The sequence below is a fragment of the Castanea sativa genome, chromosome 9, assembly GCF_040712315.1.
Source record: "Castanea sativa cultivar Marrone di Chiusa Pesio chromosome 9, ASM4071231v1".
Taxonomy (NCBI): domain Eukaryota; kingdom Viridiplantae; phylum Streptophyta; class Magnoliopsida; order Fagales; family Fagaceae; genus Castanea; species Castanea sativa.
The window spans coordinates 29,512,568-29,531,671 of NC_134021.1; the positions used below are offsets into that span (position 1 = coordinate 29,512,568).

At 35.6% G+C, this 19,104-nt stretch overlaps 2 protein-coding genes across 3 annotated transcripts; one reads left to right on the forward strand and one right to left on the reverse strand.

Annotated features, from left to right (window-relative positions):
- Positions 1-257: 257 nt before the first annotated feature.
- On the forward strand, positions 258-11,808 carry LOC142610547 (U11/U12 small nuclear ribonucleoprotein 65 kDa protein). Of its 2 annotated transcripts, XM_075782382.1 has the most exons (12): positions 258-575; positions 1,095-1,307; positions 1,404-1,475; positions 1,776-2,006; positions 3,187-3,268; positions 3,423-3,602; positions 4,196-4,387; positions 4,473-4,643; positions 5,460-5,547; positions 5,801-5,859; positions 7,688-7,753; positions 11,051-11,808. In XM_075782382.1, the coding sequence occupies exons 2-12, from the start codon at positions 1,117-1,119 to the stop codon at positions 11,132-11,134; spliced, it is 1,416 nt and encodes a 471-aa protein (XP_075638497.1). In that variant the 5' UTR covers positions 258-575; positions 1,095-1,116; the 3' UTR covers positions 11,135-11,808. The 2 variants fall into 2 exon arrangements, 1 of the variants encoding a protein (XP_075638497.1); XR_012839834.1 differs by lacking the exon at positions 5,460-5,547 and having other exon boundaries at positions 435-575; positions 11,051-11,123.
- A 617-nt stretch (positions 11,809-12,425) lies between these two features.
- LOC142610968 (uncharacterized) lies at positions 12,426-15,821 on the reverse strand. The gene is made up of 2 exons (XM_075782956.1): positions 13,922-15,821; positions 12,426-13,105 (listed from the first exon to the last, which is right to left on the reverse strand). The coding sequence occupies exons 1-2, from the start codon at positions 15,481-15,483 to the stop codon at positions 13,027-13,029; spliced, it is 1,641 nt and encodes a 546-aa protein (XP_075639071.1). The 5' UTR covers positions 15,484-15,821; the 3' UTR covers positions 12,426-13,026.
- Positions 15,822-19,104: the final 3,283 nt, after the last annotated feature.

The window sequence follows — 19,104 nt, forward strand, 5'->3', positions numbered from 1 at the left end:
CACTTAAAAAAAAAATTTCAGAATTAAAAAAAAAAAAACTGATATTAAAAACAAAAAAAAACCGAGGACACCCAAATCACTCACTGAAATTTACGGGAGTGTTTAGTAGAGTAGTTTGAGATGAGATTTTTATAATTTTTTAAAATACGTGTGGATAAAAAAGTGTATAGAAATGTGTGTAATGTTGTTTAAAATTTAAAAATGTGATTATGAGATGGTTAAACAAACAGGCCTACATCTCACAACCTTACCTTCCCAAACACCAAAATCCCCTCCCACCCTTATCTCCACTGTTCCTTTCTCGGCTTTCCGACTCTGCCCTCTGCCGCTGCCACCACGACTCCTCCTCCTCCTCCTCTTCCTTCGATAACTGGCGGTGGGACTCGCTCCTTAAAAGCGAATCAAGACCTTCGATTCTTTCTCAATCCTCGCCCGAACGATCTTCACAGAGACGCCGAAATTGCCGCCGCCTACGACGAAGAGAAACGACGGGAAGAAGAGACTGGAATTGGGATCGTTGGCGAAAGCATTTCGATGAAATCGACTCCCAAGAGCGACTCGTCTCTATCTTGAAGGTATAGAGGTTTTTCATTTTTGGGTTCTTCACATTTTTCTAATTTTTTATTTTTATTTTTATTTTAATTATGTTTTTCCATATTTGGTTCCATTTCTTGTTAGTAATTTGACCATTAATAAGTGCGCGTTATGTTAATATCAGTGAGTGATTTGGCTGTGGAATGATTTATAAGCTTTTTCAGTGAGTGATTTGGGTGTGGAATGATTCTTCGGTTTTTTTTTTTTTTTTTTTAATATCAGTTTTTTTTTTAAAAAAATTCTTTAAATTCCGAATTTAAAAAAAAAAAAAAAAGAGTAAAAAAAAACTTGGTTTTGGCCGAATTAATGGCAAGATATAACTAGAATTTACCAATGGGTTTTTTGCCTGTTTATTTATAATGCATCCATTAGGGTGGATAAATGGGTTTGGGCTTCAGATGAAAAAATTGCAGGCACCAATGGGCCTGGATTTTCATAGGTCCAAAGCTCTGAACCTTTATTGTTGTCGTTCTTACGTTTATTGTTTCACTCCCTCATAGACTCAGATTGAGACGCAAGCAGATGATGATGATGATGATGCAGCAGCCGCAGCAACAGTTGGGGTTTGAAGCAATAGCATCAAAACCCTCAGACTCAGAAGCAATGATTACCCTTTTGATTCGTCACCTTCCTGAAGCTATTCCTCATGATACCCTCTCCAGACTCTTCTCCCACTATGGTGCTTCTTCAGTCCGACCTTGCTCTTCTCCAAGGTACCCTTTTTTTTTTTTTTTTTTTTTTTTCTTTTGAAAAATAACCCAATTGCCCTTTTTCTTTATAAATCCAAAGAATTCAATTATTTTCTGCAGATTGAGAAACTGTGCGTTTCTGGATTTCAACAATGAAGCATTGGCTTACCAGGCTCAACGTCAGTTAAATGGGTAATTATATATATACATATATTTTCCTTTTTCTTTTTCTCTTTCTCTTTTTTAAAGTCTACATGTGTCATTCGCATATATGCCTTCATTGTATATTCTTAAGTAGACATTGCCCTGTCATGGTTTGGTCAGGTTGAGGTTTCTTGGTAAAGTGTTATTAGTTAAATGGGTATTTCTATTTTTTTTCTTTTTTTCTTTTTCTCGTTTTTAAAGTCTTTTTATTGTATCCTTTGCAATACATGCGTTCCTTCATTGTATAAATTTAAAGTAGGCATTATTGCCATGTTATGGTTTGGTCAGGTTGAGGTTTCTTGGTAAAGTGTTATCAGTGGAGAGAGCTAGTAGTAATAAGCCAAACCTTGATAACAAACTTCAATCAAGTGAAGCTCGAAATGACAATGATTTTGTACCACCATCATCTGTGGTCAAGGATGCTACTCTCACCAAAGATAAGACTCAACGTTCAATACCTTCTGCTGAACCCATTGCCCCAAGGCTTGGTGTCGACTATCCATTCCCTCCTTACCTTGAGTAAGCATTTTCATTTCACTTGTTAAACCTTCCTTTGTCTTTTTTCCCTTACAAATTGTGATGTATAAAATATATGAACAAATTACATAAAAGGCCCCGTGCTTCAGATTCAGTCTTAGGTTTTTCTTTTTGTCAATCAAAGTCCTAAACTTATGAAGCAATTTAAATTTGAAGCCCTCCATCGACATTATTCATTTCATGTTACCCTGACAGTAATGGAGACTATGAAGTCGAGGAAAAGAGGAAACATTGATAAAACTTTGTTTTTCATCTAAGTAACCAATTTAGAATTTGGTAATCACTTTTTCACTCTAAGCTAAGCTTTCTCTCTATGTCCTCTCTGGTTAATGATTGCCAAATTGATTAATGAATGAGTCCTAGGTGAAATGCTGAGTTTAACCAATGATTCCCACTTTTCTCTTCTACGTTACTGCCCATAAATACAAAAATAAATAATGGAGCTGAACTAAGGCTTCAAATTGAAATGATTTAATAAATTTGGGACTTTAATTGAAAAAATTAAAAACCAAAGACCTAATTTGAATGTGGTATAAACTCTGGGCATTTTTATGTAATTTCCTCAAAATATAATAAATGGTGGGCCTAACCTATCAGGGTGCAGCCTAGTGGATGGAGGCTTGGGATGAGTTGTAGACCCATACATCCTGGGTTTGATTCCCATTAGGAGTCCCCCTGGATTACCTAATACATGGTTTTGGCGGGTGGAGTCATGTATCCGCGATTTACTACCTAGGGGTGGGTCCAAAGGGCCATGCCTTGGTGAGGTTCCAGGTCATAAAAAAAAATGGTTGGCCTATATCAATCTCCTTTATATCTCTCCTATGAATTCTCCTTAAATTTTCTGCATTGGAAGCATGGCACAACAATTTAGGGATGCACAAAATGTTTGGAATTGTGGGTTCTATGTGAAATTCCAGTTCAATAAGCAATTCAGTTTATCACTTCAATCAACCGAAGTGAAAGAGAATACTAATTGGGTTCTTGTGTTATTGAATACATAACTATATTGAAACTTGTGTTCCTAAACTTGTCATCCAGACTGTGAATATGACTGAAAAGGTATTTGTCTATGTTGTCTAACTTGTGGTTGTTTCTTTTAAAACCATCTTTGGATGACATAAATCAGTTTATGCCTAGTTTAATAAAGCTTGTGTTACAGGTATGCTTACCCTCCACCAGATGGAAATATACTTACCAACATTGTAAACGCTCTTATTGCCGTTCCTCGCTTTTATACACAGGTTGTCTCCAATCTCCTATGCAATGCTGGTTGGAAAATTTTATGGTTTTACCCTCATTCAGCTCCTTTTGTTATACTATTTGCGTCATTCTTATCTAGGCAAATACACGAGCATATTGGGTCATATAGTTTATGACAAATCCTTTTAATTGTAGGTGTTGCACTTGATGAACAAAATGAATATCCCAGCTCCGTTTCGTATGGCTCTCCCCACTCCACCCCTTCCTCCTTTGGTACCTGCACTGCCACCACCACCACCACCACCTCCTGTATCTGCAAAGCCTCATGCAGCAGATCTGTCCAGTGATGAGTCAGAAATGGAATCTTCAGATGAGGTAATCTCTCGCACTGATTAAAGATATGGGGCTGCATATTATGTAAATAAGTTTCTATATATAAGTAATAAAAACTAACATGTCAATTAAGGAAGTAACAGAATTTATGGCTTTAGATAGAATAGAATGGAAGAAAAGAATACATGTGACCCTAACTAATAAGTTGAGGATCCATAGCCAACCCCAAAATTTTGGAACTAAGGCTTTGTTGTTATTGTTGTGTGTGTGTGTGTGTATATTCTCTAGGGGTTTGGAATTAGAAGCATGTAAACCTTTTGACCATTTTTCTTCAAAAAGCATTTAAATTCATTGTCATTTTATTTTAATTGTCCAACGTGAAAATTTTTGCAGATGTTTTTTTCAGCTATAGTTTGTTGAACACTGCATTTTTATAAAATGCTTGGTGGACATGTAATTACAGCAACTGGGAAATGTACAATGTTTGTTCAATTATTTCCTTTGCAGATAAATATATCTACAAAAGTACATTGAAACAGACAGAGCCTTGAGGGAAATCCTTCAGTTCTCATTTGATCCTGTTATTAAATATTTGTAGATTCTAATTGTTCTGTGATACTGTTACATGTTTTTAGGAAATTGATGTGAGAGCCTATTCTGTTGGAGCTTCAGCAGTAAAAAAATCTGGTCGAAAGCGTCTCAGGCAAGAAGCAATTGTGGGCCCTGCAGTTGATAAAGATGTCGCTTATGAGGCTATTGGAGTCAAACCTGCGACCTTGGTTCCAAAAGAAATTCCAATGATTAAAAAGAAGAACCCTGTGTTACAGGTCATTTTCTTTCTGTGATTGATTATTGTAGGAGAATCTCTCATCTATCAGATTTTTTGATATCCTTTTCTTAGTTGTGTTGCAGATCAAAATTGCTCCAAAAGTGATTCAGAATGAACATAGGGATGAAAGCACAGCAGAAGAATTAGAGGAGCCTGACAAAGAAGGTTCAGATATTAAATCCTATGCAACCCCAGAAGAATTAGAGAGTGGAAAGTTGCCTCCAGAGGAAATTTTATCGCTGCCAATGTTTAAGGTACTGTTGATATTAAAAGTAAAGACTAAACTATAATCACTAATAAAATTTACCTGTTCTTTGTACCTAGAAAAAAGAAAAAGAAGAAAAGAATTGTTTGTTGAACTTATCTATTTGCTTGTTGGATTAAAAGTGTTATATAACTTTTCAAAAGTTAGTCACATTATTGATGACTGTAATTTAAAAGCTTTTCCATGTTCTAACACTTATCCTTAGTATGGTTGGTTATGGTGTTCTACTATCCTATCTGAGAATATTACAATCTTTTTTCTCTTTATAAGTTTTGACCATTATATATATTATCGACATTGTTTGAAATATGCTGTCAATATCTGGCTTTGTACTGATACCTTTTCCTCTTTTATTCATATGCATTTTGTAGTTGTACAAACAAGCATGTATGAATGTCATCAGCAATTCAACATATTTCTTGCTGTTTTCCCATAATAAAGCTGTTTTGCAGTTCTTGCTGCCCCAGTATTAGAACTTCTAACTTAGGTTAGTCTTTAGCCACCTTTAAAGTGGACGGCTATCATAGTAGATCATTTTAAACCACAAACCACAAAACATAAATAAATAACTAATGGGTTTTTGTTTCACTTTGGACATAACAATTTCTGTGATTTTGAGGGAGGGTTGGCCATACAGATTTCAAGAGCTGGCTAGCTGGCTAGCTTATACTAATCTTAAATACCTGTTTTTTTTTTTTTTTTTAAATGAATATAAAAAATGCATGTAACTAGATTAAGATGCTACTCACATGCAAATATTTACTCAATTGAATGATTGATATGAAGCTCTTTTGGATTTTGATAGAATTATGCAGCTGGGAATCCTGCGTCAGTGTTGTATATAAAGAACTTAGCAAAGGATGTGATTGCTGAAGACTTCTACTTCATATTTGGTGGGATCACAAGCATTGATTATTGCCAATTTATCTGAAATACATTTATTTTTTTGTTCAATGATACATATTTTCTATATAGCAACTTTAATGCTTTTTTGGTAAAAAAAAGGGTATCATGTGATTGTACTTTGAGAATTGATTATTCTTTAGATATTTTTAATGCCTCAAACATTAATGCTGAGTGTGATACTTCTGGTCATTGCACAATGTTATTAAAAACAGTTGTTAACTATAGCTTATCTGTGTCCAGGATCATTATTTGGAAGCATTGATGCAGCTAAATCTGGTCTTAGCATAAAGCTTATGCAGGTGAGGTCTCTAGACTAGATTGTCATTTTAGTTTTGAATCAAGATATTTTTAGTTCCAAGTACTTACCTCCGGTGTTTCCAAAGGACTTATCTAGGATTCAAATCCCCCTCCCCCAATTATTGAATTATCAAAAGTACTTAGATATTTTGGAATCACTTATGAAAATTGTAATTTTTGAGTTACAGGAGAAACAAAGGTTGCTTATATTTTACTTATTAAAACCATTAGAAGGGATTGCTTCCTTTTTATAAAAAAAAAAACAAAAACCCCAGTAGAAAGCATTAGATCCATAAACATTTGTTAGCTAGCAGTTTTTGTTTACTTATTTGAACACCGCAGTTATGATAGCCTTATTCAAGGCTTGATTCTATGATCTAAAATTATGACATGATATGACTGAGGAACGTAGACCAATGTAAATTCTCTTAAGAGCCCATTTGGTTTGGGGAATTTGGGATTCCCTTGAACTTCACATATTAGTTTGTTGTTAGAGATGGTCCAGAAAAAATGAAGTTCTCCCAAATGGTGACCATATGAGATGGAATTTGATGGTAATGGATGGTTTGATGTTAGGTCTTGTTATGAGGCTTTGAGAGGTTTAATGATGGGGATTTCCCCTGGAAAAGCATTTGGTGCATTAAGGCCCAAAAAAAGAGTTGCTTTCTTAGTGTGGACCCAACATGGGGAAAAGATGAACGTGTGACACTCCTGTGAAGAGTGGAATTCCTATGGTAGAATGGTGTTGCATTCTGACACAACAGATGAATTATGGGGTTTTACCTTCTGTGTTTGGACCCATTGGGTAATGCCTAAAACTGTGAGCTCCTATGTGAGTGGGTGAATTGGTTTGATAAACACTCTCTAGTGTTAGGAATTTCACCCCCTCTTTGCTTAATTTGGACACTATGGAGAAAGAGAGAGAGAGGAACCAATGCTACCTTTGAAGATGTGGGACTTTCAGTTGTTCATAGTAACATAAAATTTTCTCAGGTAAGAGCTTCGTTTGAATGGACTCAAATAATGGGTCAAATCAAGATCCTTTTTTCTTTTTTCTTTTTATTTTATTTTATTGTTATATAATTCAATATTTGTGGGAAGGGAGATTTGAACCCTAGACGTCTCCATTAAAAACACTAGGAAGTGCTAATTGAGCCACAAAGCTTTTGGCATAGTGAGATCCATTTTATTATTAGATTTTATTGACTCTCTTTTCATTTCAGTTATAAGGACTGTTTCCTTTGAGAGGGGCTAGTTCTTCTCATTAATAAAATTTAGTACTAATCAAAGAAAAAATATTGCCAAGCTCCCTACCCCTTCCAATGATGATGTTGTAAATGACACATTAATGTAAATGACAAATCTGTCCCTAACAGTGACTGTCCATTACTGAGATGAAGTAGGTCGCAAGGCCACACCTTGACCTGGGATTGAATGTGTAGATTGACTTGAACTTGTATTTGTATTGCTCGAATGTCGAGCTGATCTTGGTCTCAACCTCCCAGGCTTGACTTGAACACATTGATTGGGCACTTTCCCTGCCAAAATGAATGGATCTCTCCATGCGACATTGCTCGAAAATTTATACACTAACTAAACTGAATGTTCCATTTAACAAGTATGTTATTTAGAAATAGATGGCAACAGTTTAATGTTTATGATTGTGAAAGCATTGAGCGAAGCCTTTTTTACTAGGGATGTTTCACTGGATGGAAGCAAGTCTGTGAACATGACATTTCGTATTACTTTTGGGATTGATTGAAATTTTCAAGAAAGTTGTAGCATAGTTGCACACTTTTGAACTTAAATGTGCTTGTAATTGAATTTCAGGAAGGAAGAATGAGAGGTCAAGCTTTTGTGACATTTCCATCAGCTGAAGTTGCCCATCGTGCATTGGTATGTATCTTACAGAATGCAATCTGACATGCATCTCTGTTTTCTAGAGCATGTTAGCTTGTGCATATATTACATTTGTTACCAGGGTCCTTAATTCCTTTTTCCATATCCTTTGATATTATTGCATGAAGAAGTAACTATAAATTTATATCATGTTGATGTAGTAATCTGAATGAATATCATAAATTATTTTCAAGTTCCATACGTACTCACTGATATGCTTCCCAATTTTATATTGCTATACTTTATTTTGAAGTGAATGCTGCTATGGAACTATGGAAGTGGCTTCAGAATCCGTTGTAGCCATTAAAATGGATATAATTGCTTGCCTAGGATCCCATTTTGAGTAATTAAATTGCAAATGCATTCCACACTAAAAAATTGCAAATGCAATAATACCATAATTCTATTCTCTTGAATTCAAAAGAAACATCCTTTGGGTTTGCCAATCTGATCCAAAATCTATGTATATAATTAAAGCCAAAGCTGAGAGAAAATACAATTAGATTCTAAATTGGAGTACAATTTTGTGCCACATGTCCCTTTTGGTGAAAGGCACTTATCATCGCACTAACGCTCCATCTGTTTAGATGGAAAATCTTGTTTAAAGATAGTTTTTTTTTTTTTTTTTTTTTTTTTTTTTTTTTTTTTTTTTTGTGTTTTTCAATATTTGTTAGCATCATAAAAAATGAGTCAAAAGGAAAATTATCTTTGGTCAACATAAAAATTATAACTTATTTTTTAGGGATTGTTTTCCACTATTTATATTTTGAAAAACAACTCTATCTTATGGCAAACTAAAGGTGTGCTCACCCATTGAGATGGGTGGATTGGGGATAAGAAGTGTGGTTGCTTTTAATCAAGCTCTATTAGGGAAATGGTTGTGAAGATTTGGTCATGAAGTTACTCATCTCTGGGGGAGAGTTATCTCTACTAAATATGGCGAAGGTCAAGGGGGTGGTGCACTAAAGTCTGTAGGAGGACTCATGGGTGTGGCCTATGGAGAAGCATTCATGAAGGGTGAGAGAGCTTTTCTAAACATCTATCCTTTGTAGTGGGAGAAGGCACTCTTATCCGTTTTTGGCATGATAAGTGGATTGGTATATATTACTCTAAAAGATCTCTATCCTGAGCTCTATGTGTGCTCAGCGGTCAAGGATGCTTACATCTTTGAGGTCTTGTGGATTCCAGAAGGGGGCACTGCTAGAGTGTGGAATTTGAGGTTTTATAGAGCTTTTGAAGATTGGGAGTTGGCTACATCTTATTCTCTGCTCCAGCTTATCCAAACCCGTATTCCTCGAGGTGAGAGGAGAGATACTCTTTGTTGGTGGCTAAAAGGTGATGGTAATTTTGACACCCGATCTTACTATCAGGTGATTCGGGGTGCTTCGAATTCTTTGTTTCCTTGGAAGGGGATTTGGAAACCAAAGATTCCTAAACGAGTGGCGGTCTTTCTGTGGACAGCTGCTCATGGTCGGATCCTCACTTTGGATAATTTAATGCTTAAGGGTCGCCCCTTGGCTAATTGGTGTGTTATGTGTTGCCAAGATGGGGAGTCGGCAGACCACCTTCTTCTTCATTGTCCTATTACTCATTCCCTATGGTCTTTTATGCTTCAGGCTTTCGGTATTCATTGAGTTATGCCAGGATCGGTGGCAGGTTTGTTATCTTGTTGGCATTAGTGGCTTGGGAAGCATAATTCGGACATTTGGAATTTGGTTCTAGGGTGTTTAATGTGGACTGTGTGGTTGGAACGAAATCACCGATCTTTTGAGGACAAGGAGAAGACGTTGGATGAGTTAAAGGTTTTTAAGTCACCGCAATCTTTTGGAGTGGTCTCGTTGTTGGGGTTTTACTGATTGTTCTTCTCTCTCTGAGTTTATGTCTTCCCTCGGCTTAGTTTCCTGATCTCCCTCGTTGTGTTGTGCTGTGTGCTCTTTTTTTTTTTTCTTGTTGTTCATCATCATGAACATCTTGTACTTTTCTCTTTTTGTTTTATCATTAATATTATTTTTTTGATTACCTATCAAAAAAAAAAAAAAAGTGAGTTTTATAAAATAAAAATAAAAATAAAACTTTTTGGAAAATGACTCATTTTCTAGAAAACTTTAATGTCAAAACAAACGGAGTGTAGGCTCAACCCCTTTGACCGCATGTTAATGAGAATAAAATAAAATAAAAAAGGACACAAGCTAAATTATGGCTGCCACATAAGCTGACGCAATGTTCCTGCATCATTCATCCCTTCTTGTAAAGAACTTGACTTTGATTTTGAAGTCAAATCCCTTTAAAACATGTTATCGAATTTATTTAGTTCTTCACTTGAGATCCATGCGTAAATTCGGTTATTCTTGTTAGTGCACCAAATGTTTTAAGTGTTTGTTCTGCATCTAGTAGTGATTACGTTTAGCAGTGATAGATCATACATCTAGCACATTAATCGACTCTGGTGAACTAGAAAGATCTCATCACATGTTTACTGGCTTTGATGTTATTTTCTCTTCATCTCCACAATAAGGATAGAGATTACTCTCAATTAAAGTTGGACTATTGAGGATCCTTTTGGTAGCTCAATGCAAAATGTATTTGGTCTCAACTTATTCAATACTTGGCAAAGACCAAACTTTCTTTGCTTGAGCTCGTTATAAGTGCTCTTTATACGAATAAAACCAAATCACATTCTTCAAAACTCAAGCTTCTTATATGAGCACCATCTTTCGACTTTAGACTTGTAAATTTTAAGATGGCTTCAATTGTTCTTGAACTTGTTCATGTACTGCCTTTATTTGTGCTGCAAATTCTTCAACTTCGATGCTCACTCTTGCTTGAATCAACAAAAAGGCAAGAGATCCAGAAATTATGTGGATTTCTACCAGGCACCTTCAAACGGAGATTTTTCTTCATTGATCGATTGGTCGAGCTATCATAAGCAAACTCAACTGGATAAATGACAAACCCTGTTAATTTATTGAAAAATATTTTTTTGGCCTTGCAAACTGTCCTTATGAGATTCCAAAATGTACTTCAAAAATGATTAATAAATTTCATACCTACAATCTTAAGTAATGGATCTAGGAACTTCCTAGAGGAAAAAATTTTTACTCAATTTATTTTACCATGATGGTTGGTATTGCTGATTCACTAGATTTGTGAGAATGGCTTAGTTTTGAACCTTTCACTAATTGAGAGTAGCATGTACAACTGTACGTACAAAATTAAATTTCTCTTTTGTTCCTGTAATTTTCTCGCCTTGTGCTTAAGTTTTAATGATCATGCTATTAAAACCTTTGGTTGCAGAATCTAGTCAATGGATATGTCTTCAAAGGCAAGCCAATGATAATCCAGTTTGGTCGGAATCCAGCAGCTACAAAAGCAAACTAAATAAATGTGCTGCAAGTGGAGTAAGCTCCTTATACCATTGCTCCATGGTTTGTTCTGTGTGGATTGTTAAGCTACCTGGAAGAAAATCCACCTACCAGCTGGTATCAATGATGGTGGGGGTTGAGCATGGGCTTAAGTTTTTATAATGATTATTTGATCCTCAGTTGGCAATATGAACAACTGATATGTGGTTCAAATCATGGCACGTTCTTGACCAATGGTTTGCAGAGGATCTGCTGATGCTGTAGACCACAAGAAACAGAGCTATTGGAAAACAAATTGCATTTTCAAAACTTGTTTGGTGGAAGTAGTTGCATCCTGTGGCTGTGGAAGAGAAAAATGTCAACAATTCTACCAATGGGGCAGCTAAGTTGGACACAATCCTGCTACAAAGGACTTTGAAGATGCATATCTAGGTGTTTTCAATGTTTTATTCTTATATCATCGTCAAGTGTTACAGTCACTGTTGTCAACTGTAAGCTTCCTTCATAGGAATCCATACTGTTTCATTAATCTGAATACAAGAAAGCGATGGAATGATAGAACATTTCCTTGGGCTTCAGATCAAATGGTACTTCCTACTTTCCTCCCTTGTAAGAATAGGATAGAAGGCGATGTTGTGAATTCAAAACTCATTAAATGCAACTTACCAATCAAAAAATAAGTTCTCTGTACCAGATGGTTTTGACTTTTTAGCTTATTGAACGCTGATATATATCCCAACTTGTACAATTCGATTAGATATGTTAGTTGAGCACTTCAATTATAATGTTAACACGCCAGACCAGAAATATTATGCATCATGGGTATTGCCTCTTTATGGTGGAACTTCATATTACAAATGAAGATTAATAATATAAGAAAAATCTACCATGAACAATAGTCTTCCCCCCTCTCTTGGCCATACAATGAGAACGTAGGAATCATATACTGCTAACTATGTTCACATGGTTTTTATTATGCGTTTTATTTACAGAGAGAATGAAGCAAAACTGAAGTTGAATCTCTTTTTTTTGCTAAAAAAAAAAGGTCCTTACAACAGTATGATTGTTGATGCTGTGGGGTTATAAACCGAGGCATTAGCTCAAGATAGCACACAGACGCAAACGGAAATATGGCATTGTAACTAGATGTATTAACTCTGTGTTTTAGGGAATTATAGCTTTTAACTAAATTTACTCATCTTCGTTCATTCAGACAGTTGGGCTGTTGTGCTTCAAAATAGTAATATATTTCCTTGAATTAATGCCCTTGACTCCTTAACTGCAAAGCTAGCACAATTGGGTTGGAGACCATATACTTGATGAAGCAAAAGGTCCCATATGAGAAATCTCTATTCCCCTTCGCCTTTTCCCTTCAGGCGAAAATTTACTTTTAAAATCACTCACAACTAGACTTAAAAATATCATCATAAAAACATGTTGCAGTATATTGTTTCAATAACACACTCGAAGTCCAACATATAAGAGATTACACAATCAGTTCCAAATTCTATATAATAAAATTGTGAAACGGTGAACTGAAAATGAAGCAGTACAACGTTTTAATGACTTAGGCACTCACTAGGTTAAGTTCCAGTTGCACAATGTTTTTATTGTATTGCAAGTTCAGCATATTCTACTTGCTTGCTATTTGGAACAGTTAATTTGAAGGACTTTAAATTGAATTCCTCACACTATGAATTGAAATAGAACTATTCCCTGAGAAACAGGAACTTTTTGGGTAAGTACCTGTGAAGCAATGGTGCCTGGAAAAGGCGTGAAGGGTAGAATGAGTCTCTTAAATCTTGTTGAATACAATTTTTAACAATATAGATAGAAGAATATCTTCTTCCATTTGCCTTTGGTCTGTCGTGAAGGCATTATATTGCTGTTAATCTAGCAGGGGCTCTTCTAATGCCAAATCCCCAAAATGACAACAATGCTGAAAAGTAAAAGAAGTGTACCATCTCCCCCTAGCAAGATAGATGACCTGCAAAATCCGAGCATGACAATTAGACACTATTGAAAGTTAATTTAGAATAGACAAATGAATAAAAATTATTTGTATTCAATCAGGTCTGCATACTAGAAATTGTTTTGAAGAGTTATTTAACTATTCTCTAAATGGCATCAAAGTAGGTAATGGAACATGGAATGTGGGAGATCTTGCTACTGATTTCTCATGTAAATTAGTAATTTATTCTATTATACAGAGAAAAACACTTGACATTCCAGCACACAGTTCTTAAGATCATGAATTACAACATTAGAAAAACTCAATGTCTTTTAGGCTCTCAAGTAATCAGTTGAGCTAATAAAAAGTAGATTAAGATTTCATTGACCCAAATAGTCAATACAATCTGCAACATTACCAGACAAATGCCAAACATTTAGCTCTTTTAAGCCAAATCTGAAAACAGTTTTTCTAGAATCCAAACTCCAAAGCCTTGTGTCATATTGGAGGATTTGGAAGGTAAGTAAATTTTGTTATTTCAAGCATGAAAAATCAAAATGATATTAAGCTAGAGATAGTAGCATTTAGAGGAGTAAAAAGAATGGATGAATAGGGAGAAAATTTGTTTTGACCTGGGAACTAGTTTTTACATTATCCACTTTGGCTTTGTGTCTTGTGACGGGATCCAGATGAAACTTAACCAATAAACATGCAAAACAAAATGACAGGCATACTAAGGCTTTCTATTTCAGCCAAGAATCATCACAGTAGTTCATGTGTAATTTACTCTATTTATTTGCTTTATCTTGATTTTGTGTAACAACTAGCTTAATATTAAATCTTTGGTCACACCTGAGTTTTTTCCTAGATTGCTGTATGTAAGCCATTGCAGGAGGGAGTATGCCAAACAGAAAACAATTAGCATAAACCCCTGCAAAATCAAGAGCTCTTGTAAATGTGGAACGGAAGAAAGATGCTATAAGAACTGGAGCACCAAGTACAATTATCATCTCGAAGATCTTGAATGAATCAAATCCAATCATGCTTGGTTTCAATTCAGCTTCTGATGCAGCAATACAACCTGAACCTATATAAGAAACCTTCCCTACATTTCCAAGGTTAGGCCTTCCTGAATAAACAACAATACCAACTCTCCCAATTCCATCCGCATTAGAACCCATCTGTGAGTTAGAGCTAATCTGTTTTCCTGAGTTGACTTTCCCAAAAATCAACTTCAAGGTATCAATAAGCTGTTTTGGGAAGCTTACAGCATATCCAATCAAACTAGTCGCCAAGGCAGTGAAGGCAAAGCCTTGAACTGCAGGTAAAGCAGAGGGGTTAACAGAAAGCAAAAGGGATATTGGGTCTGCTCTGTTGGTCCCAGCAAGTCCCAAAACAATCAAATTCCAGGACAAAACCATGACTAGTGGAACAGCCCCACCAACTAGTATAGCCTTGCGAGCCTCCTTTACAGTGTTCCCAGCAATCTTACATATGAAAGGAGTGACAACATGAAACCCCAATGTGAGTACAGTAACAGGTATAGCAGGCAAAATTGACGAGAGCCCCCACGAAGCATAACCAAAGGAACCTACTAAGTCCTTTCTAGCCACAGATAAACCTATAGCCACAAGTGCAGTAATGGAAAAAAGCATGATGACACATAAAAAACGATTTGCAGCATCGATGGCCTTAAAGGGAAAGAAAAGAATCACAGTTCCAACAGCTAGAGGAAACAAGGCATGAGCCATTACAAGATTCATACATGGAAACCACTGAGACACAAGTGAACCAATACCCGAAACACAAGCTACTAACAATGAAAAACTCAAGGAGGCATAGACAATTGCAACAAAAGTACCGAAACGGCTTCCTAAAGTCTTTGTTGCAAGACTAGTAAAGCTCACCTCTTCAACCCCATCTTCTTCCATGGCTGCAAAGCTGAGTTCGGCAACAAGAATGATTGAGGAGACCACATAGAGCCATGAGAGGAGAATGACAATGGCGGAGGGAAATGAACCTGATTTAATGGTAGCAGCAGGCAAACTCAGCATTCCTGGCCCAACTGCTGTGCCAATAATCAAACTAACAGCACCCCAGAAATTCTTTTCGTGAGTACCTTCTTGTTGTTGTTCAACCTGTTGAGATTTTTGATGCTGGAAGTTAACATCAAAATCTTCTGCAACAGTATTAGCATTGTGAGCTGTGCAGCTTGCAATGTGGCTGAGAATGAGATTGTGGGTTCTGGGGGTTAGAGTAGACCTGTAACTAGGTGGTGTATGAAGAAGTTGTGTGCTAAGCCTAAGCCTATGATGATGAAAGGTTCTGTCATGGTGGTTGAATCTTGGATATGTGATTGAGGTTAAACTGGTGGAAAGGTGGGGAAGATGTAGCTGTAGCTGAACCTGAAGCATATTTTTAATTTGAGAGGCTGCTTTGCCAGTACAGTAGAATGAATCTCTCTAGTACTTTCAGTTTTTTTTTACAATAAGATTCTCAGTCTCTGCAGAGGTGATCAGTAACTTTGGTCAACCAATCTATGGAGAAGCTAAGCTAAGCTAAGAGTGTTGTAAGTCAGAACAATCAGACGAGATACCTCTTATTCTGAATGAATCTTTGGTATAGTGACAGACACACAGAATAAAAGAGGATGGATGGGCGGACCACGTGGAAAAAGCCCACTTTTGAAGTTTTCTTTCTTTCCATTTTTGTTTTTTAACATAAATAAATAGTACTAAGTAGAGAGGGCATCCTTCCGACCTATAAATAAGGAAGTTTCTTTCTTTCTATAATTATGGGTTGTTTGCAAGTGGATTTCATTTTTTCCCCCAACAATTAACACTTTCACATTATGATAAACCAATCCTTTATTAGTGTACAATTTGATGTTTTTTTTTAAGAAGAACAATTTGATGATTTTAATGACGTGATATAGACAATATTGTTATTATTATTAATATAAAATTATTAAAGTTTTGACAGATATTATGTGCAACAAGTCATTGACCATATAGACCACCACATGTATTCTTTTCCGTTATTTCAATCCATCCGATCATAAAAATTATATATACATCACATGATTAAACTCACATGAGAATACCTTCTCAAAAAAAAAAAAAAAAAAAAATCATAGGAGTATAGGACTATAACGAAACCAATAAATAATTAAACATGCCTATGGAAGGTTTGATTTGTCACTAACTAATGCCTAGAGAATTAATTTTCAAATCAAAAAATGGAAAACCCAAATTAACACAAACATCAAATTCAAGGTGATATTTACAAATTAAAAAAAAAAATCCTTTTTTTATTTCCTTTTGCCAGAATCCTCAATATTTTTCTTTTCTTCTTTTTTTTGTGTGGAAATTTGAAACTTATCACGGGTTTAATTTCTAATTATCTCTTATCAATTCCTTCCTTAAATACTCCTACAAGGGTATCTGTGTGGTGGGTTCATTGATATGGTCCAAAGGTCTCAGGTTAAATTATTATATTATCAAACCATATGGTTTCAAGAGTATCTCATGGACAGAGAGTGAAATAGTCTAATTAAAGGCTAAGAAACATTACTTTCTTATATCACCAAAAAAAAAAAAAAAAAATTCCTTAGATCCAAATGAAGTCAAAAGCGGATAACGACAAGTATAATAATGTTTTAGGATTGGATTTCATAAGAACTAATTTTGTATTTCATGTTCCATCCTCTCTCCTTTGCAATAAGGTGGAAACCTTTAAAAAACTGTGTTTGCAAAATATCATTAACTACTTGCCTTTTTTCCCCCTGTATTTGGTGCGTGTGTTTTCCCCTTTTTTGCTACTACACCTTAGTTTAAAAATAAAAGTTTGATTATATGTATTACATTTGATAAAATGGTAATTGTCTTGCATTACCTAGAGAGAGTGTTATATGTAATATTGCTTGTCAAACCCTTCCTTAAAATGACTTTTGAGTGAAGTTTATAATTGGGATGTTAAAATCTCATTTTCTTTCCTTTGTGTGTATGTGTTTATATATATAAAAGGGATATAATTGATACAAAATTCACAATTGAATTAGAAGGCAGACAGAGGGAAAATAGAGAGATCAAGAATTCCACTTTATCATAAGATAAAAACTAAAAGAATTAAGGAGAAAATATTTAACTCAGATTTATTTGCGTGCTCATTCTAACTGGGACAATTGCATCCTGTTAAGTTTGAAAACTTTGATCAACATTACTTAACAAAGTCTCAAAGCCGAAGCATATTGGAGGTTAAAAAGGCGACGTGATAGTAGCTCTGTTAGAATCTTTGCATATGATCTGGGTTAGTTCTTATTTAGTCATTTGTCTTTAGGATACCAAGTACCAACAATCTTAGGTTGGGCTGCTTGAAGATTCTGTGAATATTTCCTGTTAAGTTGGAGGGTGAGAGCACTCTATGTTGGATTGGACTAGATTCTGGGTAAGGCCCATTCTTCTGTTTCTTTCCCAGTTCTAACCCTTTTCCTATAAAATAGTAAAATACTAACATATGTTATTTTATTTGTAAGCAACAATATTGTCAAGCTTTATTTTTATTTTTTAGTTTTTACTAGTCATACTAGGGGTGTGCAAAAAACCAACAAACTGAAAAAATCGCTTCAAACCGACCGAACCGATGCAAAATTTCGGTTCGGTTTCGGTTTCGATTTTATTATAAAAAAACCGAAAATTTAGGTTCGGTTTTCGGTGGCAAATTCTAATACACCAAACGGACCAAACCGAACCGAAATATATTAAATAATAATTTGTACAAATAATTTTAACAAAGTTTTTGGTATCCTAGCAGCAAGCACACACGCTTGTCTCCAATCAGCCCAATTAGCCTAGGTTCGACCCTTCGTAATAGTTTTTTTTTTCCTCTCCTTATTGCCAAAACTACGCCGTTTTGGGGTTTGCTTTATAACCCTATTAATCCTATTTTCTTCATTTGTCGCTCACTTTCTTCAACAGCAACCGTTCTCTTCTCCTCTTTCCCTCTCCAGTCATTCTCTTCCTCCCCATCTCTCTCTTTCTGTCCCTACGTGTCATGCCTCCGTTTCTCTCTCTCTCTCCATCACGCTGCCGTTTCTCTCTCTATCACACTTCTTCGTCGGTACGCTGCTTCGCCGTTCTCTCTTTTTTTCTTTTTTTTTTGGTTTTGTGTTTGCTACTTTGCTTGGTGCTTGGTGTTTCGGTGGTGAGAAAACGTGGGAAAGCAAAGGGATTTTCTGGGTTTGTTAATTTTTTTGAGTTTGTTAATATTTTCTGGGTTTTTGGATTTGCTTCGCCGTTCTCTTTTTTTTTTTTTTTTTTTTTTTTGGTTTTGAGTTTGTTACTTTGCTTGGTGCTTGGTGTTTGGGTGGTGAGAAAATGTGGGAAAGTAAAGGGATTTTCTAGGTTTGTTAATTTTTTTTGGGATCTAGGTTTGCTTCGCCGTTCTCTCTCTCTTTTTTGTTTTTTGTTTTTTTGGTTTTGTGTTTGCTACTTTGCTTGGTGTTTGGGTGATGAGAAAACGTGGGAAAGCAAAGGGATTTTCTGGGTTTGTTAATTTTTTCTAGGTTTCTGCGTTTGTTAATTTTTTTTCTTTGTTTGCAAGGAAACTGAAAAAACCCACTGAAACCGAAATCTAACCGAAACCGATTGATTTCCAATTACTTCGGTCGGTTTCGGTGGAGAATTTCACAAACCGAAAATTTCGATTTCGGTTGGCCAACACTGAGAAAACCGACCGAAACTGAACCGACACACCCCTAAGTCATACCAAGTTGATGTGACCTTGAAAAAGATCAAAGAAGGGTTATATATTTTGCAACCCATTTAATGTGCGTTTGACTCCTCTAGCTGTGTTTGACTTAAGCTTAAAAATTCAGCTTATTTTACTATTTAGCTTATTTTTGCTACTATTCATAAGTCCTATCGTACTTTTTGGTATTATCCATGGGTGCTATTATACTATTTCAACTAACTTTTACTATTATTTACAATATTTTCAATAAAGTTTTTAGTTTCAGTAAAATGAGCGATCCCAAA

What these genes read in the sequence shown, in the direction of transcription:
- LOC142610547 (XM_075782382.1), top strand. Translation starts at nt 1,117, where the DNA reads ATGATGATGATGATGATGCAGCAGCCGCAGCAACAGTTGGGGTTTGAA. An exon ending in CCATTCCCTCCTTACCTTGA is followed by an intron (nt 2,007 to 3,186) that starts GTAAGCATTTTC and finishes CTTGTGTTACAG; the next exon opens with GTATGCTTACCCTCCACCAG. An exon ending in AGAAGAACCCTGTGTTACAG is followed by an intron (nt 4,388 to 4,472) that starts GTCATTTTCTTT and finishes GTTGTGTTGCAG; the next exon opens with ATCAAAATTGCTCCAAAAGT.
- LOC142610968 (XM_075782956.1), bottom strand. Translation starts at nt 15,483, where the DNA reads ATGCTTCAGGTTCAGCTACAGCTACATCTTCCCCACCTTTCCACCAGT. An exon ending in CAATCTAGGAAAAAACTCAG is followed by an intron (nt 13,106 to 13,921) that starts GTGTGACCAAAG and finishes CGGATTTTGCAG; the next exon opens with GTCATCTATCTTGCTAGGGG.